Here is a 26,952-nt window from a genome sequence, read left to right as displayed (position 1 = left end):
TTGTTTTAAAAATTTAAGTTGCAGAGTATGAATATCTAAACATTTCACATTTAAAAAAAATCCGGATTTTGAGCTTTTCTTGAAAAACTCAGAAAGCGTGCCAACACTTGGTCCTCGTTCCTGAATGTGGCAACACGTAGAGCTGCGCCTGGGGGAAACACACAGTGTGCAGTTTGCCGCAGTCCACACCCTGCCCTCTTGTCTCAGATACGGCCCACTTCCTTGTCTGTGTGACCTGCCTGTTCTCATTTGACTTTGTCAGCCCCTGCATGGGATTCTTGGGAGCCTAATAACGGGAAACTAAAGAACCCGTATGGAAGGGGAGAAGGGAAAGAGGAGACCTACTGGGAGAAAGCAAATTGATATTTCAGAATATTCTTCTGCTACCTTTACTCTTAAATTCCTAATTTAGTTTTTCTGTCTGATGCATGTATTTGATTGGCTCAGTCAACACTGGTCTTCGAATGACCCAGAGAGAATATAATTGGAAGAGAAAAAATGAGGTAATAAACCTGATACTTGGATTCGATTTTTCTTACTGTGACTATTAAACTACATAGCTGGAATGAGCTGCGAAGCTGAGTAGCAAAATGTAGGTGGTTGGGTGGTGAGAAAAGAGACCCTTAGTGGCAGCTCACTGAATCGAAAAAATTGGGATAAACCTCACCTGAATTATTTAACGATTAAAATGATACAATGTTTTTGAAAGATGTGATTTTGCCCCAGGTCCCCCATCCCAATTTCCCCCCTCTTGACCTCCTTCCCATGACGGCTCAATAGTGGGGATCTACAGGGCACATTAAGGATGGGGAGGGTCAGGTCACGCGCAGGATTAGACATCAGCATCCAAATGCCTGTGCCTCTCCCTTTGGAGTGTGCATCCCTGAGGATTTGTGGGTGTCGTGTCCGGGGTATGTGGAGCCACAGGTGGATCCAGGGAATCTTCCTAGAGTATCACACTTTTTTTTTAAATTAACATATAATGTATTATTTGTTTCAGGGGTATAGGTCTGTGATTCATCAGTCTTACATAATTCACAGCGCTCACCATAGCACATACCCTCCCCAGTGTCCATCACCCAGCCACTTTTACTTGATGTTCTTTTAAAAGGAGGAAACTCATTTAACCATTAGATTATTTGAAATGTTCTATATTAAAACAAGCATATTATGGAGTAGGGTGACAAATTTGCATGAATTTTTAAGATAAACCAGGAGACGTCAAACCATTTTATTATGGCGAGTCATGGAAATTTTGCCGCGACACCTTTTCCTGCTTTCGTCAGCAATCAGGGCCAATTTGGAAAAGCTTGAGAAGTGTTGGGCAGCATGTGTAGAGTGGGAGAGGGGAGGGCTGGTCCCATGGGGCCAGGACAGAGTGGAGGTAAGTCTGGGGAGTGGGGGACCTGCAAGGCTAGTAGTTACTCAAGGGGTCCCTAACAGAGCTCATTTGGGCCCGAGTCCACAGCTGAGTGGAGGAGAAGACCACTCTGACAGGGCAATAGTGAGCTAGGTGAACGCACAGGTGGACGAGGGAACAGTACATGGTGCCAGGATGGGCTTCAGGGCCCTTCAGCACTCTCTCTCTCCCAGTTGCGAAGTCACCCCAAATAAACATGCTTCCCAAGGGAAAATGACGTGCCGTCTAAGTGCAGTTTCAGGAGAAGTCCTGTGGTCTACCACAGCCCCAACCAGAGAGTCACCCTAAGATCATTTTAGTAGAAATTTTGGGCCTGCCCGGTCATCTGTGATAGTCAGGGTGGTGTACAGAGTGTTTGTTGGGGGAAGGAAAAGTCACATTGACCAAGCGTATGATTTATGGTTCCTTTAAAGAAAGCAGCTTAGTTCTTTTTAGGCAGCCTTCCTAGGGTCATCCTCTCCTCTTTCTTAAAAGGACCCTGTTTCACAAATGGGAAACCTAATTGGGAGTCAAGTAACTGACTTAACTGACTCCTCATTGTCACCGTCTTTTCCAGGCCCCATTATTTAAAAAAAAAAAAAAAAAAATTCTCGTTTTTTAGGAAAGAAGTTTCCAGTTATCCTGGAATCGGTCACAAAGTTAACCGGAATTCAACTCACCTGCATCTCTTTTCCTGAGGCGCCCCTTTGTCGGACTGCTCTTACTGAATTAACGCAGTATGTCTTCACAAGAGGATGTTTGATGGCATAGAAATGCACATGTATCTCTCAGAGCCCTTAATATAGAAGATCTTTTAGAGGGAATGTTCTGGATGATAAAAGAGAAACTTCTCAGTAAGTTTTCTGATTGCATTTAATAGTTAATGTTTCTCCTGAAACACTCATCGTCTAATATTTTGCTTTTGAGTTTCTTGTATAGTTGGAAAGTGGATCCCATTTTAGAAAAGAATACTAACGGTACTAATGTGATATGCAGGGTCAGGTTAAAGACTGAGCTAACCTCCTGGCCCAAGTGCCGAACGATTACCTGGCAAGGAGGTTACTTAAAAGTTGCTGGAACAGTGAACTGCTGTATTTATTTCAGAAGTGATGGACTGCTGTAAAAGTTCTAATTTTAAGCAGTCGCATTATTACTTGAGATGTTTAGAAATTCGTCAGGCTAATAATACAGTTCATGGCCTACCAATGAGAGTAAAAGTCATCAAGGGCATTGTACAATTAATATATTACTGACTGAAGCATATGACCCATAGTTTGATATGTTGTTAGTGCCTCCCTAATATTTTCCAGAGAAAAGTTATTCCCTCCCTCCCCAATTTAGTAAATGTTGAAAAATGGAACTATGTTCTCCATCTTAGTTACTGAAAGCAAAGTTTAGGAGAAATTAACAATCTTACATTGCATAATACTGTTTGGTATCGCTTTTCAATTTCTTTTTAAAAGTCAAATAAAGTTTAGTTTTATGGCCTGGTTGTTTATTATTTGGAATCCATCATCTCTTTTCATTTCAACAAGATTTTGAAAGGATATTCGGTTCTCTGCTTTACGGAAAACCAGAATAGAGGTAAGAATAGAAGAAAAGGTGAGAGAAAAAGTCAGTCCTAACTATTAGAACCTTCTGGGCACCTAGCATAATAGGGCAGTATTTCAGCGTGGACTGTGGATTACTAGCGTGTCAGCAAATTCTGGATGGGCTGCAGATACAGGAACCTGGCCACTGGGACTGAACCACACAGGCTTCATTTTCCTTTTTCTCATTATATAAAAATGTTGACACACAATGCTACGTTGGTTTCAGGTGTACAACATAGCGATTCAATTTCTCTAAACCTTATGCTGTGCTCACCACACAATGCTATTAGAGTAGCATTGACAATATCCCCTATGCTGTACCTTTCATCCCCATGACTTATTCTATTAAGGGCTTCATTTTTCTTATGGTAACAGCATGTCTGGAAATAGGCAGAAGGGGGCGGGTACAGCGGCTTGAGGAAGTCATCGTGGAGCTAGGCTGCAGCCCCTGCCCTTGTCCTTGGCCTGGGACTTTGAGCCTCAGGCTGGCAAAATGGCATTTGTACGTCCAGGCAGCCTACTGGCTTTTCAGTAGGGCAAGGACGTTTTGCCTTTTCTTCAGGAATGGACCTCATCCCAGGCCAGCACTGTCAGGTGCCCAAACCTATCACCTTAAGATGAATTTTAACTGGCACCTCACTTTGCCACCCTTACTACAATCTGGGTGTTTTTGGTGAAAAACAAGGGGTAAATGAATATTGGGCTAACCACTGCAGTTTATCTGCTGGACTCCGCATCATCACCACCTGGGTTGTTACCAATGAAGAGCATCTGGCCACCTAGAGCTCAGTCTCTGGGAGTGGACCCCTGGGGTCTGCATTTCAATACTCCTCATGTGATTACATTTTGAAACTTGAGATAGGCTGCCCTCAGTCTTGCTTAGGAGGCATGTTACCACGTATTTGAAAGAAATAGAGGACAATACATTCCATGTATATGTTAGGATGCTTTTGGCCTAAACCCAACTCAAAAAGGCTTAAATCTTAAGGAAATTTATTATTTTATGTACTATGTAAGTCCAGAGGCAGGAAGGGTCCATGGTTGGTGGACTCTGTGAAGATGATGCAGGATCAGATTATTTTCCTCTCCACTTTGCTGTTGACCTTTACAGCCTCGCTCTGTGGTTCCCCACTCCCAGGCTGTCAGATGCTGCCTCCCGATTGCTGTCAGGACATAGAATTCTTCCAGAAACTCCAATGATCCTTTGTGTCTCATTCGCAAGAACTGAATCACTTGCCCATTTCTGAGCCAGTTACTGCAAAGAAAGTGGTAATGACCTTATACCCAGTTAACACACCCTTTGAGCTAAAATTAAAATTGTCAGTATTTCAATTCTCATTGCCCCAAGGGGTGGAGTTGGAGGGAGTAAACCACTACACCGGCCAGTTCGTTGCACCCAATCGGCATTTTGACTTGGCCATTTAGACACAGCCATTCTGGCTCCTCCCCCCTTTGCTAAGCATCTCCACGATGAAGATTCCTACACTTAGGGTGCAGGTCAGAGGTGAGATCAGACTTGTGGCAAGATCACACAGGCTCCCCACTTTGAGAATCTTGGAAGCCTGTGTATTCCCGCCAAAGTCCCATGGACTGCCTCTCAGATTCCTTATGCTTCTCTCATAGTCACGATGGTCATATATTAATTCACTTCCAATTAATAAATCTTGGAATGCATGATGCAATTTATTCTGTTCTCCCATGAAAATCGAGAGCAGCAACTCTCGGTAGGGGAGCTCTACTCTCCATGCCCACTAGTGTATTAAAGATGTACTTAGGATCACTTCTACCCTGGAAACGCATATTTATTACGTGATTTTTTATATTTGGAAAAGAATACTTTCACAAAGTCTCATGGCTGCTTGGTGACAGAGCCAGAACTCGATTTGGGGGGGTACATGGCCCCCTTTTCTTTGAGCTTTTTCACCGTCTTTATATTGACATCATATATACGGAGAGAGTAGAGATGGCCAAACGAAAACACCAAGGTTTGGGTGCCTGAGGGAGTGAGGAGGGGGGCGGTAGATTTACTGGGGGAAAAGTTGATGAATCTGATTTTGAATTTGCAAATTCAATGGGACATGTTCCATTGGTCAGTAAAGACCAACACTCAGGTCCGGATAATTACTGTTGGAGATTTAGACTTTGAACTGTCCCCATGAAAGAAAGTTGAAGCCATACTGTCCAAGAGACAAGGACTAGAGGAGTCAAACAGCCAACGGACGAGAACAGCGAGGAATCTAATAGCTGGGTAGGTGACAGGGGACCAAGGATCCCGGGATTAGTTAGGACCAGGTATTAGTTCTTTAAGGGCAAAATATACTGTGACTTAAGAGGTGAGAGCAGGACACCAGTCCTCTTGTCTTTCAGACCAGCATTCTTCAGGATACTGGGTAACTTGGAATTTTCACTCCATTCTCAACCTTCCTGGTGTCACTCAAATTTTACATGTGGAGAATTCAAGGAAACTAGACTTAATGACTTGTCCAACACCTGGCCCCAGGCATCATGTTTTATATTATTACACTCAATAAAAATATAAAGGGCTCCATGCAAGAGACTCCACCAGGTATGGGACACTTCTTTCTAAACCCCGGACGTATTAGCACAGTCTAATAAAAGTCCGAGACCATGAGCTCAGAGTAGTTGGTATTCTTTCGCGAAAAGCACAGATGTACTATTCTCCTCGAGATTCATATTCTTAAGCCTAGTCATCCAATTAAAGTAGTATGTCAGGAGAGCTCTTTCTAGCAGGATCCACAAACTGAAGGACCCAGGGAAGTAACAGGAAGGAGCAAAGTGGGCCAAGAGTTGTGGTGAAATCACTGGTTCATCAGCTGTTCCTGGCTTTTCATTATATGAAATCTTACGGATCTGCCTTTGGAGAAAAGCAGCAGTACCAATGCTAGCAAGCCTCTGCCCTGCAGGACGGTGTCTACCCGAGTGCTTCAGAACGCGACGACAGAATTCTCTGATCCAGTTCTAGCAAAGGATTTATTTGCTGATCCCCAAAAAACCAAGAATCAGAAACAGCCCCACTGCCCTCACTGCAAGAAAAGTTCTACGATAAAACATCTTCCATCCTCTTCTCCTCTCTTCCCGAGGTGTGCCCTTGCTTGCGTCCATCAGCGCAGAGAAGACCGACAGATGGAAATACTCTGTATGAAAGGCACACGGCACCCGGTACGCCTCCCCGCAGGCAAGTGGAGCCTTCTCCACAGCCTCCCTCTTTTGACAGAAATTTATTGAAACATTTTCTTTAGAGCAAAATATTTAAAGATCCTTCCCCCTGCTCATCCCACTTCAGTTATCTACCGAAAAAGTATAGAATTGAAAGGTTTTTTGCGCCTGCTATGATCCAAACACCGAACAGTGAAGAACACCTGGATACTCTTAGTTTTGGGGTTATATACTCACATATCACAGAGGAATCTGAACCTCAAGTTCTGGATTTGATTAGAACAGCTGAAAAACAGATAGTCATTCTATGATGGAGCAAAGCAGGCTTTTTCAACCGAGCTACCTCACTGATCCCAAAGCTCGTAGAGATCCAAGATTTGAGCCTCTCACATGGACTGTATTTCAGAGAGAGTCAGCGGAGGAGAGTGCTAAGGTATATGAACAGAGTTGAATGCTGGTGAAGGCACAGAGTAAAGGATCCCAAGAGATTTTTAGTGCCATTTTCATTTAATAAGCCAGTAGCAGAGCAACCTAAAGACCTTGGCTGCGATCACACCAGGATGTTTCTATGGAACAGCTGCAGAACAGGCCTGGCAGCCGGCATCGTCCGGCTCACTGAGCTCGGCCAACAGCCCCTGCACCAGCTCCTCGGAGAGACTAGGGCTGGGGCGTGTAGCGGAGGTACTTCTTGCCCGATGGGAGCTCTTTGGTGAAGACTCCTTTAGGGAAGATTTTTTTGGCTTCATCTTCAGGGATGGTTGGAAGAACCATCACGCTATCTCCATCCTATTGGAAGACATTGAGAATGGTGAAATCCAATCTTACAGGGAAGCCTAAAGGCAAGAGTTGACTTTAGACAAGTAGCTACAGGTGCTCATGAGAAGAACTCAGTATTGGTTACTCTCTCTCCTCTGAGGAATTTTGTTTTCACAGGTTGATCTTTGACACTTTCGTGAGGGAACTATTTCCCTATCTTAACAAGTAGTCTTATTTTAAACCCGGTGATGGCTTGGCACCACACTTTAAAATGTTAATTCTAAGTCCTTATTGCTGCCCTGTGTGAATGATTCCTGCCTCCTCTCTCATCCCTGGCTCCTCACCCCATTTCCTGCTCCTTCCCTTCCAGGCATGCTGGCTTGTCTTCTGTTTCTTGAACCCACCATGCTCACTTTCATTAGCTCTTCCTTCTGCCTGCAGTGTTCTTCTCTCATAAATACCCATGGCTTGGTCCCTTGCTTTCTTTGTGTCCTTCCCAAAGGTCCCTTCAGAGAAAGGCCTTCCTTGACAGCCAATTATAAAACCAACCCTCCCACCCCTGCGTTCCTATTCTCTCCACCTCTGCTTGATTATTCTGTCACACTCACTGTCACCTAACACAGTAAACTTGCTTACTGTTTGTCTCCACCCACTGGAGTGTAAGCTCTAGGAGGGCAGGGACTTTTATTTATGTTTATATTTATACTGTTTGCTGCTGTATCCCAGTGCCCACTGCCCAGGCTCAGTAGACACATGTTCGGTGGATGATATACAGAATTTAAGTGATTCGCCTGCCAGGAAGAACAAAACAACACAACCTGGTATTCAGGTTAGCATATTTTAAAAATGTAGCTATGTGAAGATACCCTTCTGATAGCCCTGTCCTACCTTTTGCAGAAATCGTAGAGATTAAAAGTTTATGAACAGGATTCCAAGAATTCTACATGAGTTTAAAAGACTGAATGAAGCTTAAGAGAAATGAAATGCTCCACGACATTAATACACCACAGAGTTTTATAGCCATGACTTAAGTGGCCAATCTAAGTCTAGCTATAAATATTCTGCCATCATTTTGCTAGTTTTGGGAAGGGTTAAAGGTTTTTAAAAAAAATTCTTTTACTGAAAGGCATCATTCTGACCAATTAATTTGGTCACATGATCTAAAATTTAGGAAGCAATATAGGGAGTTTGTATTTTATAATAAAAGGTGTTAAAGACCTTGACAATGGCCTCACAGCAAATCTGAAACTCAGCCATGAGAAGTCCAGCCAGTGCGTCTGCATACCAGAAAAAGAGCCCCATGTAACAAAGACCCTGAAGATAGCCATTGAGAGACCAGCCCCTTAGGCCTTGCAGGCAAGGTGAGTATCTTTACCTTCCAATCAACCGGGGTGGCAACCCTCTTTTCTGCCGTTAGCTGGAGAGAGGTAATTACTCTGAGAATCTCATCAAAGTTCCTGCCAGTGGTCGCTGGATAGAGGATAGACAGCTTCAGTTTCTTATCAGGACCAAAAATAAACACCTGCAAAGCACACAAATGCATAAATAGAAGAATTCTTGAAGTGTTTTTGATGTTAAAGCCTCTTTGAAAGCTCTTAAGTCATCAGAAATGTTCCAGGCTGTTAAAAATAAAAATAAAAACACACAAAACACCCCCCACCCTCCAACACCTAGAAGGATACAACAAACTGTTAACCTGGGTGGCTAGAGTTTAGGTAGTTTTCTTCTCCATGTTATTTTTCTTTTTTTTAAGATTTATTTTTTATTTTTAAATGATCTCTACACCCAACATGGGGCTTGAACTCACAACCCCAAGATCAAGAGTCACATGCTCTACCGACTGAGCCAGCCAGGCACCCCTCCATGTTATTTTTCTAAACTTAGAAGGGAATTCTCTTGGCTCTGGCTGGCTCAGTACGAAAACTGATATGCAAATTGAATCCGGAAAGGCCTCGGGAAGGTACTATGTTAACTAGGGATGGTTATCTTAAAAAATATACTAATGGGAGTTGATACTGGTCCTCAAATAGTTGTACAGTTTTGCAGATGAGGGACTAAGTTTGTTCTGGAGTGGGTAAGGACAGAACAAATAGGAATTCCAAACCAGAACTGCCTTATGGAAAAGGGTATGGCCCACCACTTTGAAGAGAGGGCTGTCAGGAGAGCTGAAGAAAAGATTCCTCATTTCTAGATTACATCTTAGGACAACTACTTATTTTATGTAGATTTCCAAAAGCTGTCAAATTCAGCAACTTAAAAATTTAGCTGAAAACTTTATTTGCATTAGCAGTACAGACGGTCAGTGAGACTGCCATTAATACAGTTATTTTGTAATTGGAGATATTCCCCTATTTCCAGGAGTTGGTGCAAGCACTCAATTAGACATAGAGCCTGGCCGGTCATGAGGACTCAATAATGGATTTCTAGGACTCACCACACGCGCTGTCACAGGCATGCCCTTTTCGTCCTTCTCCACCGGGTCCAGCATGCCTAACAGGATGGCAAGGTCCCGATTCTTATCATCAATGATAGGGAAAGGTAATGTTTCTGTGGGCTCCTGACCGTTGTAAGCATTGATATCCTGAAATGCAGGTGAGAGAGGAAAAAGAAATCTAAACCAAGCACATCTTCGGAATTCAATCACAGTTAACGGCTATTAACTTGCAAGATAGGGAAGAGGACCGCAATCATCATTTTCTCTAAGCAATTTGAGTATGAAAATGAATGAATGAACGCTCCTCATCCCAATCAGTCACTGACAGAAAGAACAGTGTGGTACAGTACTTAGGTTACTTAGGTTATAACCACAGACCCTTTTCATGCCCAGTTCTCTTAAAAATTGGCATGCTTTTACTGCTTGAAGCAGCAAGAAAACAGCAAAGTCGAATACTGTAGAGGTAGATCCCAATCCAATGTACCTCAGGATATGCAACAAGTAAACACCATTAGAAATAATGGGTTCATTAAGTCCATCACATCTAGAAATAATGCCACATGCAGAGATAATTCTATAGATCTGGTCCCTGCCCGCTAAGTACCCTGACCCAGACACGATGCTACTGGAAGGCAGATTATCAAGAAATGGAAAAAAAAAAAAAATTACAAAACTTAAAGCAAACCCAAGAACAGAGAGTTGATTATGTACTTTAAGGATAAGTAAAACGTAAATTTTACGGGTGGAAAGGCAGAGGTAAATTTACACTAGGGTGAAATCCACATAGAAAACAAAGCATTTCAGGTCTGAACTGAAAGACAATAATGTACTCTCCCCCCTACTCTGTTTTCTTCCCCTAGTTAACTGCACTCATTCACTTCTATTTTTCCTATCCCTAGAAGTCTTTGGGGAAAAAAAAAATCTAGCTTCATTATTTGATGAAGCATCGATATAGCACTTAAAGTGGGGTCAGCAGGGTGGATGAGCAAAGTTCCTGCCTTCAGAGAACTGTCTCCTTTGGTTCAGATGATTCCCCTATGAAGTAGCAGCAAATGCAAGATTTTAACATGTAAATGGCAGACTGTGAACGCTGAGGTATACTGGTCCCCATTTATAGGTCTGCTGAGTTAGTTGAGACTTCAGGAAAGACTTCGGCCTTGGGCCTTGGAGGCTGTATCAGATTTTCACAGGTAAGGGGAGCACTATTAATGAAATAGGAAGGCAAGTGTGAGCATAAAGAATTGAGAAGAGAGTGAGTCACTTAGCTGGGCAGAGTTTTAGGAAGTAGCGGAAAAGAGGATTTAAAGTTGGAATGAGGTTTATTTATTATGTGGAGACTTGAAAGTAAATCGGGTGGATGTCATGGCAGTTTTCTCTGATGTCATTTCCATTTCCATGTCCATCACCCAGTTACCCCAGCCCCCCACCCACCTCCCCCTCCAGCAACCCTCAGTTTGCTTCCTATAGTTAAAAGTCTCTTATGGTTTGCCTCCCTTTCTGTTTTTATCAGGGTAAGAGTGGCATCGACGAATTCTGAAATGGGTAACAGCACATTTTGAACATGTTCCTTAATTTTATTATCTTAACTTCTCTTCTCTAGTCACTGGCTCCCTTCAAGTCACCACACCTAAAAAATGATCCATATGGCTTCATGCGAGAGGCACCCCGAGTTTTCCTATTTAACCAGCTGAACGTCAAATTCTGGCCGCTGCTTCGGATAACTGGGAAGTGTCTTCTATTGAATGCAATCCCCACCGTGAAAATTCTAAGGCAGAAGCTCACCAGCTGAAATGAAGCTGGGCACACTCACACTGCTATACTTTAAGAGGTGGTATACAATAGGTGATAAGCTCTTCCTTCAGTGATTCCTAGTTTTAACCACTGCTATACCGTAATAATTGTCAACACTGTCACTTGCCCAATGGGTATTCCGTGACATCCAGGAACACCAAAGAACCACATGCTTTGGCTTTATTCTATCTTAAATCAGGCTAATGCCTGCCCTCTAGCATCTAATATCACAAACAGCATCGGTGTGAGGTTTCAACTGCACTGCCATCATTTTCCAGCAGGACCATCCTGAGCAAGTCCCTCCACCTCTGTGGAAGAAGGGAAAGGTATTCCCATGGGCAAACACAAGGGCATGAACTACACACCTCCCTCAAAGGGCTGTTCCCGGACACAAATGAGAAATGGCCTGTGAGACCACTGTAGGAATGCAGCTGCTATTCACAGCCAGAAGTAAGGAATGAGAAAAAATTCCACCCCAAGAAAGAGCAATGCCCTTCTCTTTTCTCCTGATACAGTTCTTCTAATCTGGCACTGAGAATCAACGAGCATGAGATGGCCAGGGGATGCAGCCCCAGGCGGCCAACTCACAAGTCAGGACCACACCTTTTATTCAGTTGTACGCGAAGTGCCTGACATACCGCGTGGCACACGGTAAGCGGCCCTCCAAACTTACCTATCAGCATTATTTAGTGGCACACATCGTAGCAAAGTCATCAAAATGTTCTTGAGTTAAGCCTAGACTACCACATTCATTGTCCAAGTAAATCCTTTTGTTGCAAGTAGGCAATTCCTTCAGTTCATGCATTCCACACGTACAGACCGACTGCCTAGGACATACTGGGTACCAAGCATTGACGTACTGGGTGCCAAGCATTGCTCAGCAGTGCACAGAATGGGAGTCGGCCCCGCCGAGCCTCCACTCTGCTGGGTGTGGACAAATGAACAAACGAAACTAGCGATTTGCAGAGCATTTTCTTTTAGATGGTGACAAGTGCTAAGGAGAAAATTAACCAGAGGGGGCTGGAGGGGCGTTATAATCTTAGATAAGGAGGCCATGGGAAGGCTTTAATGAGGTGTCACTTGAGTCAAGACCAGAAAGAGGGGAGGGCAAGCCACAAAGATAACTGGGTAAAGAGTCTTCCAAATAGGATTCTGGATAATTTTAAGGTGGAGTAGACGAGTTTACTGATGAATCAGACATGGATACAGAAAAACCAGAGGCATTAAGGATGACGCCTGGCTCTTTGGCCTGAGCAACTATGAAAATGCAGTGTCCATTAGCTAAGATGAGTAAGACCTTGGATTAAGAAAAGGAACCCCGTGTTTGATATACTAGGTGTGAGATGATGGGACATCCTAGGGGAGAGGCTGAGTTGGCACTGGTTGTACTGGTCTGGAAGCCAGCAGTCTGGCCTAGAGATGGAAATTTGGGAATCACAGCATTCAGATGTGAGTGGATGAGTTCACCAAGGGGAAGGGTGTAGGTAAAAAGAGAAGGCATCCAAGAAATGCATCCAGGGCAACTTCAGCAGAAATTAGGAGATGATGGAACTCAGTCTGAGCATAAACAGGAATAGCTAGAGATGTGGTATCTGGAAGCCAAAAGAGAAAAATGTTTCAGAATCTACAGTGATCAGTGGGTTGAAGACTGCTTGTAGGTCAAGAAAGATTAGGGCTGAGAACTGAGCATTTAGCAAGGTGGAGGTCACAGTGCGGTCTAAGTCAGATTTTCACATAATCAGTGAAGTTTGAATCTGAGGTTACTTGTACCTTTACCTCAAAAAACCAAGCTATTCTAAAAATTAATAACTCAGGAAACAACAGATGTTGGCAAGGATGTGGAGAAAGGGGAACCCTCTTACACTGCTGGTGGGAATGCAAACTGGTACAGCCACTCTGGAAAATAGTATGGAGGTTCCTCCAAAAGTTAAAAGTAGGGCTACCCTATGACCCAGCAATTGCACTACTGGGTATCTACCCAAAGAATGCAAACAGTGATTTGAAGGGGCACATGCACCCCAGTGTTTATAGCAGCAATGTCCACAATAGCCAAAATATGGAAAGAGCCCAGATGTCCATCAACCGATGAATGGATAAAGAAGATGTGGTACACACACACACACACACACACACACTGGAATATTATGCAGCCATCAGAAAGAATGAAATCTTGCCATTTGCAACGACATGGATGGAACTAGAGGGTATTATGCTAAGCGAAGTAAGTCAGTCAGAGAAAGACAAGTACCATATAATTCCACTCATATGTGGAATTTAAGAAACAAAACAGATGAACATAGAGGAAGGGAAGGAAAAATAAAGATAAAAACAGAAAGGGAGGCAAACCATAAGAGACTTTTAACTATAGGAAGCAAACTGAGGGTTGCTGGAGGGGGAGGTGGGTGGGGGGCTGGGGTAACTGGGTGATGGACATTAAGGAGGGCACGTGATGTAATGAGCACTGGGTGTTACATGCAACTGACGAATCACTAAATTCTACCCCTGAAACTAATAATACACTGTATGTTAACTAAATTGAATTTAAATAAAAAATAAAAAAACAAAAACAAAACCAAAACCAAGCTACTCTATATAATTTAGAAATTGATCTATAATTTCAAAGCACATGCCAACTGGTACTATACCTTGCTCCAGGCAAGATGGTCTTCGACACTGTCCACCGAAAGGGCAATCATCTTAACGTTCTTTTTGGCAAATTCTGGTGCCAGCTTCGCAGCTCTGCCAAGCTCTGTGGTGCACACGGGGGTAAAATCCCGAGGGTGGGAGAAGAGAATGCCCCATCTGAAAGAAAGGAAGAGGAAGTCACAACTCTCCTGGAGAGGTTATCACCATCAATGCAGAATGAGAAATCACAAATCCTAGGTCAAAAATGACTTTCTTTTTTATTTATTTATTTTTTAAAAAGATTTTTATTTATTTATTTGTCAGAGAGAGAGCGCGCACAAGCAGGGGGAGCAGCAGAGGGAGAGGGAAGGAGAAGCAGGCTTCCCGCGGAGGAGGGAGACCGATGTGGGGCTAGATCCCAGGACCCTGGGATCATGATCTGAGCCGAAGGCAGACGCTTAACGACTGAGCCACCCAGGTGCCCCGACTTTCTTTTTTAAATGAATGCTTATGAGGACAATTACTTTTAGATTTTTGTCGAGGAATGCTTTCTGATCTTCTTACTTCCAGAAAAGCCCATGTTTAATGCCCAATTCCACATGATAAATGTCTTAAAAGACTCTAATTTAAGGGTCTTGCCTCCTTTAATAACTATAGGGCCACCCTGACTCTTTTCAGCTCATAAAATCTGTGCTATTTAAACCAACAAGCTTATTGAAATAACTTCCCCCCCCTTGCTTACTCCTATTTTTTTTTTCTAGGCACAGAGACCCTGACATTTAGCTTCAACAATTGATGTCCCAATGTGCCCCAATCCAAACAAAGGCCTGATTGCAATAATAAGCAGGTTATGTAATCTGAAATAAATAGGCTTCTATCCCCTATTTATATGTAAAATTAAAGTTGACACTTGGCTTCTTTGTAGTGAATGGATATAAAAACTTTTGTAAGTAGGCTTTCCTGACCTAGCCTGCCAAACAGGACAGCCAGTCTTTGCACCCTGACAAAATAGCTGTTTTACCTGTCTCTTCGTTTGTAGTTTCTTTTTCTTCCTGCTTTAGACCAAGTGGGCAGAAAACTGAGAGCCTACAACAGATTTTTAAAACTACAGATTCTTAGGTAAATCCTAGTATCTAAATCATCATTGCCTAAGGTAAAACTTTGTATAGATTTTAAGCACATTTCAAGTCACCAAGAACTTTTGGACTACCACTTCCTTCTCTTCGGCAACAGAAGCTACTCTTCTGACTGAAAAGGAAAATTTAACACTCGGTTTTCCACGACCCTTGTTGATGTACGTTAAACCAGAATCCTAAACTATCTTTAAAAAAAAAAGTGCGCCCGGGGGGCTCAGTGGGTTAAACTCAGGTCATGATCCCGGGGTCCTGGGATCGAGTCCCGCATTGGGCTCCTTGCTCAGTGGGAAGCCTGCTTCTCCCTCTCTCTCTGCTGCTCCCCCTGCTTGTGCTTACACTCTGTCAAATAAATAAAATCTTAAAAAAAAACCCAAACAAACCAGGATCCTAAACTAGTAGATTACTAAACCTAGCCTAGATGCCAAGCTGACCTCTCAAAGTTTGCCAAGTTTCCTGAAGCACAAAGAACAAAAGCAGACACAAGGGTACCTCCTTCCCACCTACATCTGCCACTTGGACTCCCAGGGCTTCAGGAAAGGAAAAGCCTTCCCATAAAAAGGATAGAAGGCCCTATGGCAAGACTGGGAAGAGAGGTAATATTTTAGTCTTATCTCGGAAGCTAAACAGGGTCGGGCCTGGTTGGTACTTGGATGGGAGAGAGGTAATATTTTTAAGATTCTGGAGGATTGTGGTAGATTTACTTTTTTATGAAGGGCAGTAAGAGGGACATACATCTTTTGAAAGAAATAATCTAGGCATGGGTAAAATCTAGGCCTTAGATTCTATGGAAAAGGATCGGCTTAAGGGTCAGATGAGACTTAAGAGAATCTCCAGGAGTTGAGAAAAAAATAAACAGGACATTTCTTCCTGTGTTGTTACAGGGTTGATGAATTACAAGTGTGAGACATACTCTTTCCATTGTGTGTCGAGAAGGTTTTGCTGAATCATGCTAAGGAATTGAGTTTAAGCCACTTCACATCCTGCACCCCTCAGAAGCCAAACTCCAGTTTGCCATGTGGCTAGAATAGGATAACAGAATGTCTTACTTCGGCCTGCCTTCCCCTCTAAGTCTCCCTACTGTGCTCTTAAGAGTAGTTCAATTACATTATCCCATTTCCTTCCTTATTTTCAAAAGACAAAAGGTTTCCTCCTTTAAGGGAAGGGTCCCTACTCACCCCTAGAAAACCCCAGGAAAACACGTTTTGTTTGGTGAAAATGTACTGTAAAGTAGCTGCTTCTACCACATACATACAAAAATAGTGATAAAGCTCATTAAACTCACCAAATGCAGCACCCAAACCCCTTAGCTGTTTCCAATTGTCAGAGGTAGGGCAGATACCTGTATTGTTTGAAATTATTATTATTTTTTTCTCCAAAAAACACCTGGATCAAAAAGTGGCATCTGAATTAAGATCACACACAGAATGGAGTTGGGAAAAATTGTATTAGGCAAAATCCATATGTTATAATTATATAAAGAGCTCAAACTTCTTTTTGGGGTAGGGGAGGGAATACTACCCCATGCCTTATCTGAGGCCGACTTGTTATACTACTTGTTTATAAATGCAGGTATTTTTCTCATCTTCCTACTGGTGGCTCCCTGAGAAGGTACTACTTTTAATGAAATCAAGATAGATCCAGGGGCCAATAAGCAACAACAAGAAGAAACCCAAAAATTAGGGTTAGGGTTAGTTTAAATAGTGACAGCATTTATAATTATTGCTATAGTACGTTAATATTTATCTTTAATCTATACAATCTAAGAGTTCTGGTAAGATTTTGTTGTATGGGCTATAGATGGGAATGGGAAGGAACATACCCTGAAAATCCCATGGACTTTTGGAGAAATACTAATACCTAGATTATGAGATTGGATACAATCTGTATGTCTGAGGTCTTTTCCTACCTTTAATGTCTGAATGTTCCATTTCTCATCTTTTTTTCTAGCCTAGTTCTCTCTTTCACAAAGAATAGCTCTTCCCTTAATCAGTGGCTGGACAATGGATTTAAGGGATTGTAAGGGGATGTGTAGGCCTAAAATGCAGGTTCTCTGCATAGCCCCATCCAGTTATTGATTAATCTCATAAAATTCCCTCTCTCTGCCTACAGACACATATACCTGGATGCTGTATATAAAAAGGATACAAATCATGGAGGAATTGTTAAGCCTTACAACATCACAGTGTAAAACGAACACACAAACAAAAAGCCAGGAGCAGAGTCATACATACAAAGAACCAGTGGTTGCTAGAGGCGGTGGGAGGATGGGTGAAATAGATGAAGGGGATTAAGAGGTACAAACCTGCAGTTATAGAATATGTAAGTCATGGATATGAAAAGTACAGCATGGGGAATACAGTCAATAATACTGTAATGTATGGTGACACACGGTGACAACACTCACTGTGATGAGCACTGAGTAATGTACAGAATTCTCTAATTACTCTGCTGTACACCTGAAGCTAATAAACACTGTACGCCAATTATCCTTCAATAATTAAAAAGAAAAAAAAAAAGGAAAACCAGTGTGGTGGGGCTGCTGGAACTCCAGAATATAATGACACATCTTTGGGATGTTTCAGATTAAAACTAAGCAACTTGAAAGCTTGCTGATTCAGGAGCTGTAGAATGGAAAACCAGGGCAACGCCGACCTACTCCCAGTCATGACGGTCTGACTGCCAGGCCAGATTTGGCTATCACCAGCAAGGCCACGTGCGGGAAGCAAGGCAGCAGGGGCAGGAAGCGGTGAGGGGCACACCACTGGGAAACAAAAGGGTCTCCAAAGCGGGGAGGGACAAGCGTCCTGGCGCCCGCAAGAGCCTGCCTATTGCGGCGCCAAGAACCGGCCACCGCCGCGGAGCAACCTCAGAAAGCCCTCCCCTCACAGTGCTGCAAGTTCAGGAATGAAGGGCACACCTACATACAGAGTGTTCTTGGTTCCTCCCAGAGCTGTTATCAAATCATATCCCAGCCCCGGCAGGAGGCTGTGGACAACAAGTCTTTCAGCCAGTTATTTGGCAGCTGGTGGTTTTAAATTTTACTTTTTGTGTCGAGAAGCCTGAAACGCCAGTGCAGCAAGCAGGACTTCAGATAACGCGCTGGGCCGTCCTGAGCCTTCAGCCAGCAGCAGTGTCTTCAGACTCTGGCCTGAAACACCCACCTCCCCCAGGGAGCAGATTCCAGAACGCAGGGAGGGAGGTGAGACCCTGGGCACGAATCCCAGGATGTGACCGCTGATGCCGCCCGACCCTTGCCCCCGCTGGGCCTCGGCTTGACCGCGCTACTTGGCACCGCTCACCAAACCGAGTGAGATAGGGAACCAACCCTCCGCATCCGCCTCCGGTTCCCGGACCTGCGGGAACCCAATTTCGCTCCCCTCCCCCTTTCCCGCCGCGGAGCTAGCTCAGCCACGCGGGGGCCGCAGGCGGGAGGGGAGTCCAGTGGCCGGCGCCCAGCAGCGCTCGGCCGACGCGGGGCAGGGGCCACTCGGCCAGAGGCACGTGCAGGAACCGGTGCGGGGAGGAGGCGGGCGGCGAGCAGGAGGCTGAGCGGGAAGGAGGACGGAAGGGAGAAGAAATAGGGAAGGCACCTCCGAGGCCGGGCGTAACCCGAGGCCAGGGCACGGCTATGAGGTGGCCACTTACGAGTCTCCTAGATAGTCGTGGAAACGGATGCGGCCGACGGTAGTATTGGCCTCGAAGTTGGGAGCCTCGTCCCCGAGAAGGAGACCTCCGGGCATGGCGGCAGCGGTGACGCGGGAAGACAAGGAAGCGCAGCAGCGACAGCCACCAGCTTGCCGGCTCTGGCGGTGTAGCTGCCGGCAGCAGAGGAAGCGCGGCCGCGAGGGGCGGGACGCGGCGGAGTGGGCGGGGTCAGAGGCGGAGTCTAGGTGGGCGGGGCCGTGGCAGGGGAAGGGTCGGGACTGGACCTGGCCGTGGGCCGGGTGCACCGAGCCGAGGTCCGCGCGGGTGCGAGGGAGGGTCCGGACCTCCCGAGCGAGGGGCGGGGCAAGGGTGGGTGAGCTGTAGGCACTGGTCGGCTGCCTCTGAACTGGCCCGGAGCCTGAGGGCACCCGCCCGCGTCTCCACTCACGTGACGTTGGACTCAGTGACCTTGTCCCCTGGAGGCTTGGAGGTGAGCTAGATTTGATCCTGCAGTGCGTCCGGGCTTTGAAGGTGCAAGGAAGCGGAGCGCAGTAGAAGGGGAGCCCCGAGGCGGAGAATCGGGGTGCGGGATGACGAATCCGCGGAGGTCCTCCTGTATGCTCACGCTCGGTCTCCTGACCCCTCCACTTACCCCTCTTTAAGTGTGAGCTTCTGGAATCCTGACCACCCCAGCCAGGCTAGCCGTCATGAACTCTGTATCAGAGGATGTGACAAGACCCAGACATGTAGGGGACCTTATGTCAGAGGAAGTGGCTTTCATATTGCAGCAAAAATTCCAGCACCTATGTCATCAGTCACCGCCTGGGGGAATGTGACTAAACTTTTATTTCACTTCCCTCTCCCAGTATTGTGAACTATAAAATAGTCAACGCAATTATCCTGAAATCTAGATATCCATTTTTTAAAGATATATTTATTTATGGGGGGAGGGGCAGAGGGAGAGGGAATCTGAAGCCGACTCCCCGCTGAGCGTGAACCCCAAGAGGGGCTCTATCCCACAACCCATGAGATCATGACCTCAGCGGAAACCAGGAGTTAGTTGCTCATGGGACTGAACCACCCAGGTACCCCTGAAATCTGCATATACATTTTAAAGCATACTTATTGCGATCTGCTGTGTGCAAGTCAACTCTGCCACCCAAGGAAGTGGGAAGTTTAGATTCATTTATTTGCTATGTGCCAAGCATGAGGCAGACAAAATGACTGGTCTCTTGGAGCTTTCTTTCTAGTAGGGGAGACATAATAAACAAGAATATATTAGATAGCAGTAAATCCTATTTAGAGAAATAAAATAAGGTTCTGTGCTAGAGGGTGGCTGGGGAGCTGCTTTGGATTGGATGGTCTGATCTGGGAAAGCCTCTAGGATGATGTAGGTAAACTACTTGGCACATAGTAAGTGCTCTGGAAATGGTAGCTATTATTTGGCTGATGATAATGGCTTATGCAGTACCTCTTGCTTTGCAAACTGTGTGGGAGGCACTGTTCCAGGCCTGGTGGTACAGTGAAGAGCTACAGTCCCTGCTCTTACAGGGAAGGCAGATGTACATACAGTTATGGTAAAAATATAGAGTAAATGCTGATGGGGGAGGGTGCTAAATGGTTGGCGTTCAGAAGTGGGAAAATTCACTGCATGGAGCTCCTTAGGCTTAAGGAAGGCACATAGCAATGTTAAGAGAAGTGACTCACATACTGTGATTTCAGTTTTCATCATAGTGCTGTGTGTGGGGTGTGTGTGCGGGCTTGCTAACCATATTTACTCAGTTTTCCCCTGAAAAAGGATTTACAGTAAGATTACTGGTAAAATTTCTAGCAACTCTAGAGAACGCTATAGAGCTACTGTAATTTCATATCTAAACTAATTAACTTTAATACACTATTATTAATGCCATGGAGATAGGGTAGACAACCCAGATTTACCGCAACTATGGAGAATACAGAAATAGACTATTGATCTCTAGAAAAAGCATAATTGGGGTGCCTGGGTGGCTCAGTCATTAAGCGTCTGCCTTCGGCTCAGGTCATGATCCCAGGGTCCTGGGATCGAGCCCCGCATCGGGCTCCCTGCTCCGCGGGAAGCCTGCTTCTCCCTCTCCCCCCCACCCCCGCATGTGTTCCTGCTCTCACTGTGTCTCTCTCTGTCAAATAAATAAATAAAATCTTAAAAAAAAAGAAGCATAATTGTGGAACTGTCTGTTGTAAATTAAGCAAATATAATAAAATAAGATAAATGCCTGTTAGGATTTGCAGTGCCAGAGACTGCACACTGGAAGTCTTCTTGCACCCTGCATGCTTCTTTGCTTTAGCCTCTGCAGCATTTTAAGTTCTTTTGAATTAGCTGACAACATTCGAAAAACAGGATTTTTTACAAAAATATCTGGATTTCTGTCTCCTGGAAAGTCAGATCTAGCCACACTGGGCCCACGTTGCATGTGGGTGAACAGTGGCTGGAGAGTAGCCTTCTAAGAGTGCATATGTTCCCTGTTACTCAGAAGGTTCCTCACCACATACCGACATTAGTGTCTATTGTCACTTTAATGCCCCTCTTGCACTGTTATAGTTTCTAGAATAGAATTAGGAGGAAAATGAATCCTATCCTAATGTATCCCTATCTCTGTCAAAATTGTGAAAATGAAAGGTTGACCAAGGGCCATATGCTCCAAGGAAGAAAAAGATAGAGCGTATTTCTTTGTCAAAGGAAAGAAGAGTCCCATATACTTAATGTGCAAAATTGAAAGAATACTGTCTGTCCTGTGTGGCCTGTGTAGGGAGTTAGTTTAACCTCTACTACACTGAAGGTAGGTGCTCCATGGGCTGAGTCCCTCCCGGAGGGCAGCAGTTAGAGCTCTTTTCCCAAGGGCTAGCAGGAAGCGCCATGGGAAGGAGGCAGGGAGGAGGGCCAAGGAAGGCGTTCCAGGGAGAGACCAGAATGTGAAAAAGGGAGACCGTCTAAGGGAGGAATTAACTCTGCAGACAGGGGAGAGGCTGTGGTATCAGGGGAGGAAGATGTTTTCTGGCAGCTGGCAGGGTTGGGGAGAGTCTTGAAGTTCTGAGAAATAACCCCTGGATGGCAGGAAGGAAGGGATTGCTGGGATTTTCAGAGGGCTATGACTCCTGTCTGACTGGTAGGCCCTTCTTCCTTTACCACTTTGGACGGACTGAAGGAAAAGGTGGTAGGATTGGCAATGGCCATTTGGAAGAGCAACGGTGCCTTACTGTCTCTCTCTCATTGTCTCAACTAGGTTGTGAACTCCTAAAGGCTTGACCGTATTTTACTGATAAATATTTGTGACCCACTAGACATGCTGGGCATGGGGCTAGATTACACGACTCGCTGGAGAAGCACTTAGCTACCTCCTGCCGCCACAACAACAAAGTTTGTCAGCCTCCAGCTGGGAATAAAAGAGCTGCGTGTCCCTAGTGATAACTGTAGCTAGGGAAAAATCCTTATGCGTTGTGGGGGGTGGTGGCGGGAGATACATAAAACTTGAAATTAATGTTAGGGAGGTGGAATTAGGTTTTTAAAAGCAATTCTTATAAGCTTTCTCGTTAAATCTGATTGTCATTTCAGAAATAAAAATAGAAGGCTGGTGCACAGGAAACTTGTGTGTGGACAGGACAGTGCTGCCCACCTGCTGTATGAGCAGGGCTCCTCCCTGTTGTATCTACTACAGGACATCCGCAATCTGGAAAGAAACCAAGGTGGGAGTGAAAATGAAAATACAACAGCTGTTAAAATGCTGGAATGATGAATAATAACTCAGCAGGGCTCTGGAGTCGTAAATTCTGACACTTATTTTCCCAAATAAAGCACCCTGAAAGTTTACTTTTTACCCTGAAAGAGACTGCTTACGAAGTTTCACAAAGAATAATTTTTTGGGGGTGGGGGAGAAATTTGTTCATAAGTGGTTAAAGGATTAGATTTAGAGACATTGTATAATTATTGGGTAACTAAAGACCCCAAGCCAACTTAGAATTGTTTGAAGGGTGGTGAGGTAAGTTAACCAGTTCTCTTATCTGCTTTTAGTTAAGCATAAGAGGCCCTATGTGCTAAGGGGAAGCATTTATTATGGTTACAGAGTGGGCAGTGAATATAAATTTGTGAAGCTCCATATCTGTATATAACAGAAACTGTCATAGAAAGAGGGGAAAGGGGAAGAGGGAGAGAAAAGAGAGAAAGCAGAGAGCAGAGAAGTCACAAGAGCAGGCAGGCAGAAGAAAGAAGGAAAACAGGGAGAAAGGGGAATTTGGAGAGGGACCCATTTGAATGCCTGCCTGCCTTGCCTGGGCTCCCTCCAAAGGAAAGCTGACCATATGGCCCCGCCACTCTGGCCCTCGGTGATTGCTCAGGGCTGGGTGTTGGCCCAAAGGCAGTCGGCCTCCAAACTGGCTAACAGCCCCTGAGGGAGCCTGGCACGAAGTGTTTTATTATGGGACCCTCTCTTGGTGACGGGAATGCAAGACAGCAGAGTGGGTCAGCAGTTCGCAGCAGGGGTGGAAGACGAAAGATGGTCAGGCGAGGAAGGGAGCAGAAGCCGTGAGCCGGCTGTGAGAAGAGTGGAGAGTAGCAGGAACTCGAAGCAGAGTAGCAGGTGAAGGGAGCAAGATAAGCACCAAGTCACTAAAACTACACTGGGGACTAGTGGCCGGCTAGCTTCCGAACTCAAACTCTTTGAGGCCTACTGCCAGGAGGGAGCTAAATAAAGGTCAGTGGTGGGAGAAGCCCTCCCCAGGAACAGGGAATAAAGTTCTGCATTTCCTGAGAATTTAAAGACAAAGACGACAACAACAACAACAACAACAATAATGATGATGTCAGTCTGCATGTTATTATCAACAAAATCTGGCACTTCTAAGCAATGTTGGTAATAAAATACTCCTCCCAGAAAAATCTTGATGTTGGTCTAACTTGTCAACGATTGCTACGGTTCTTGTGGAGTTTTTAATAATGTATACATAAGCTCCAGCTTAGCACATTTTAATTACTTATCCTCTAGGAAAAAAAGTATTCTGCATACAAGTTAACTTGCAGAATTCTCCATTATAGAGTCAGCTTTCTGAATATGTGGACCTCATTCATCTCAAGAGTGAACTGATTGTGGGTCAAGCTGTCTTCCAGCACAGTTTCTGTCTATAATTCCTGCATTTAATAATTGCTGCCTTTAAATAGTAGACTTGAAGTAAATGACAATAGCTCAGTGGTTATAAAGTTAAAGTAAGAGAACTTAAGTTATTTTCCTGTGAGTGACTTCTTGAAATTTTTGTTTAAAATTTAAAACACATGCTTCAGCTCAGGTCATGATCCCAGGGTCCTGGGATGGAGCCCTGCATCAGGCTCCCTGCTCAGCGGAGAGTCTGCTTCTGCCTCATCCCTCCCCTCTGTCAAATAAATAAAAAAAATAAAATAAATAAAATAAAATTTAAAACACATGTACACTGAAAACTATAAAACATTACTTGAAGAAGTTAAAGAAGACACAAATTAATGGAAAACTATCCCATATTCATGGATTGGAAGACTTAATATTATTAAGATGTTAACACTAACCCAAAGCAATTTACAGATTCAATGTAATTCCTATCAAAATCCCAAAGTTATTTCTTGCAGAAAGAGAAAAATCCATCCTAAGATTCATATGGAATACCAAGGAACTCTGAATAGCCTCAAAATTGTCTTGAAAAAGAACAAAGTTGGAGGTCTTACACTTTTCTGATTTTAAAACATATTACAAAGTTACAGTTATCAAAATAGTGTGGTATTTGCATAAACACAGACGTATAGACCAATGAAACCGAAAAGACAGCCCATAAATAAACCCTTATGTACATGGTTGAATAATCTTTGACAAGGGTGCCAAGGCCACTCAATGAAGAAAGACATCCAGACATCTGCATGCAAATGAATGAAGTTGGACCCGTACTTACACCATATACAAAAAAAGGGGGGGGTGTGCTTTTTGAAAAAACAAACTGCTATGAAAACTTCCTTGCCCCAAATTTAGTCCAGAGCCTCCGTAAGATTACCAGTGGAGGGCAAATACAAATCCTAAAAGTCTTCTACACAAATACTAGTAAAAAAGCTTTAGCAATCCAAGTAGGTTTCCTTAACTTGTTCCATCCGTCAGAAACACAATTGGATTCAACTGTTCTTTTATAAACTAGTGAATTTTGTGTTATCATACCTGTCTCATGGCTAAAATTTTAGAATCAGAGCTATAAGATTTCTGTTTGTGTCTATATGTTTATGCATGTCTACATATGTATGTTATGTATGTGATACTTTTTGACTTCTGGATGCTATTGCCAGAAGTAAGTTGTAAAAGGGCTCAATTTAATTGGCTTAAAAAAATAAGCACTTACATAAATTAAGACTACTCAAATGAGTTTATGTTGTCTCTATTAGATATTTAAGATTATAAAGTTTTGAAATCATCCTAAGAACAAAACATATAATAAAAATACACATATAATTAAAATAAATTGCTTAATGTAAGTCAAGCACAGAAGGAGAGAGAGAAACCACGTAGATGCTTTAACAGATGCTTTGCTTCTATGATATTCAATGTTACAAAAATTGTCAGCAAGAAAAATAACTAAAGATGATGGCTAACTGTCAGTTTCATGATTAGTCTAAACATAATTATTTAGAAATGGGAACTAAATACATGTAAATGGAATAGGTTTATAAATGAACTTTTCAACAATGATTATGTTTTATAAAATATGGCTGCTTAAAAATAGTTTCTAAAATCTTTTTGGTAACTTGAATCCTTAAAGTTATACTAAGTTAAATTAAATTAATATACTAGATATTTATTGAATATATAGGTAATAATAAGATAAAATGCTGAAACATTAAATGCTAAATATAAATTTATCTACTTTGGCTTTTTCTTACAGGGAGACAAAAGATATTTGGGTCTGTTCATAGTGTGGATCTTCTTGCCACACTGAAAAAACTATCTATAGAAAAAAGCATATGCTTCTAGAAATTCTGAAATGATATGTTTATACATTTGCCAATCTACTACAGAATGCTGGTATATAACAAACACTTCACAACCGGCAGCTTCCTAGTTTTCACTAAAATTAGAGTTTCTAAGAGTTAAAAATTCTAATCAATATATGTAACTAAAAATGCTAGAAATAATAAGGAAAAAAATTCTGTAGGCAAAATATACAAATAAGGCAGGATATGTTTTTGGTTAAAAAAAAAAGATATGAGGTATGATGTGTCTTTGTTAAGGAAAATGGAAAGTAATCTTGTCCTAGGTTAGAGGTTATTTAAAGTTTGTTTCCAAATTAAAAAAAAAAAAGTGGAGGATAAAGGATAAAAACTAAATAGATACAGAAAGTTGGGAAGAAGACAAGGAGAGAGAGAAAATCTTATCTTGTGTTGTCAAGCTGGCTAAAAGTAAATGAATTTATTATAAGGGTTTAAAAAATAAGCTTTAATATCAATAACATACCTATGCAAAGAAACCAGAATGTCATTCCCATATATGCCTCTTTGACATAAAATTTATTTTGAGCTGAAGGCAACTCAGCAAAGCCAGGAAAAGCTCCTCTTTTTCCTAAAAGGCAGGACATAAATTCTCCTTTTGTTGGAGACAGACTCTTAACAGTTTAGACATGGCACTAGAGAAATCCGCAAACAAACCTTACTGCCTTTGTTTCCTCCTGCATATTTACCTTCCCACAGGATTTATTAGACATGCAGATTATCAAGCCCCATGCCAGACCTGCTGAATCAGGAACTCTGGGGATGGGACCCCGAGCAATATGTGTTTTAACAAGTCTTCCAGGGGATTCTCATGCTCTGGACTAAAATAGGATGGTGTCATTTACTGGGATTGGTTCAAGCATGGGCATTCAATCCAATACTTGCTAATGAGACATAATGTCCACTAGGAGAACTTCTGGGAAAACCGTTCTCATTCCTGAGTGAAAATCAAAGGGAGTCAGTTTTTCATCTTCCCCTGGAAATTTTGCTTAGAAATATTGCAGTTATGTTGCTGCAAAACCAGGAATGACATAATACCAAGAGCAGCTGAGCAGAACGATGGAAAAGATCTGGATTCTTGGGGCGCCTGGGTGGCTCAGTCAGTTAAGCGTCTGCCTTCGGCTCAGGTCATGATCCCAGGGTCCTGGGATAGAGCCCTGCATCGGGCTCCCTGCTCCGCAGGAAGCCCGCTTCTCCCTCTTCCACTCGCCCTGCTTGTGTTCCCTCTCTCGCTGTGTCTCTGTCAAATAAATAAATAAAATCTTAAAAAAAAAAAAAAAGATCTGGATTCTTAATAGCGTCATTGAACCTACAACCTGCCCTGAAACTTATTCTACCTCTAGACATACTTCTGAGTCAAGAAATATCCTTATTTT

General features: G+C 43.4%; 2 protein-coding genes across 2 annotated transcripts in view; one reads left to right on the top strand and one right to left on the bottom strand.

Annotated features, from left to right (window-relative positions):
- SLC9C2 (solute carrier family 9 member C2 (putative)) overlaps positions 1-5,863 on the top strand; it is a 106,560-nt gene extending 100,697 nt beyond the window's left edge. The window contains exons 26-27 of the mRNA XM_032393392.1: positions 448-503; positions 2,022-5,863. Coding sequence (XP_032249283.1) covers positions 448-503; positions 2,022-2,063 — 98 coding nt within the window. The 3' untranslated portion in view covers positions 2,064-5,863. The remainder of the gene's footprint in view (positions 1-447; positions 504-2,021) is intronic.
- A 793-nt stretch (positions 5,864-6,656) lies between these two features.
- Positions 6,657-18,749, bottom strand: PRDX6 (peroxiredoxin 6). The gene is made up of 5 exons (XM_032393394.1): positions 18,556-18,749; positions 13,795-13,951; positions 9,359-9,505; positions 8,300-8,446; positions 6,657-6,954 (listed from the first exon to the last, which is right to left on the bottom strand). Exons 1-5 carry the CDS (start codon positions 18,648-18,650, stop codon positions 6,826-6,828), a joined length of 675 nt encoding a protein of 224 aa, XP_032249285.1. The 5' UTR covers positions 18,651-18,749; the 3' UTR covers positions 6,657-6,825.
- Positions 18,750-26,952: the final 8,203 nt, after the last annotated feature.

The sequence above is a fragment of the Phoca vitulina genome, unplaced genomic scaffold (assembly GCF_004348235.1).
Source record: "Phoca vitulina isolate PV1807 unplaced genomic scaffold, GSC_HSeal_1.0 scaffold73, whole genome shotgun sequence".
Classification (NCBI taxonomy): domain Eukaryota; kingdom Metazoa; phylum Chordata; class Mammalia; order Carnivora; family Phocidae; genus Phoca; species Phoca vitulina.
Note: the sequence above shows the minus strand (reverse complement) of the source record. Positions and strands in the feature narration are given on the sequence as shown.

Bases quoted from the DNA above. Each gene is read 5' to 3' on its own strand.
- PRDX6 (XM_032393394.1), bottom strand. From the start codon at position 18,650: ATGCCCGGAGGTCTCCTTCTCGGGGACGAGGCTCCCAACTTCGAGGCC. The intron at 13,952-18,555 runs GTAAGTGGCCAC...CCTTTCTTTCAG, and splicing joins CACGACTATCTAGGAGACTC to ATGGGGCATTCTCTTCTCCC. The intron at 6,955-8,299 runs GTAAAGATACTC...GTCTTCCAATAG, and splicing joins CCACCCCGGTTGATTGGAAG to GATGGAGATAGCGTGATGGT.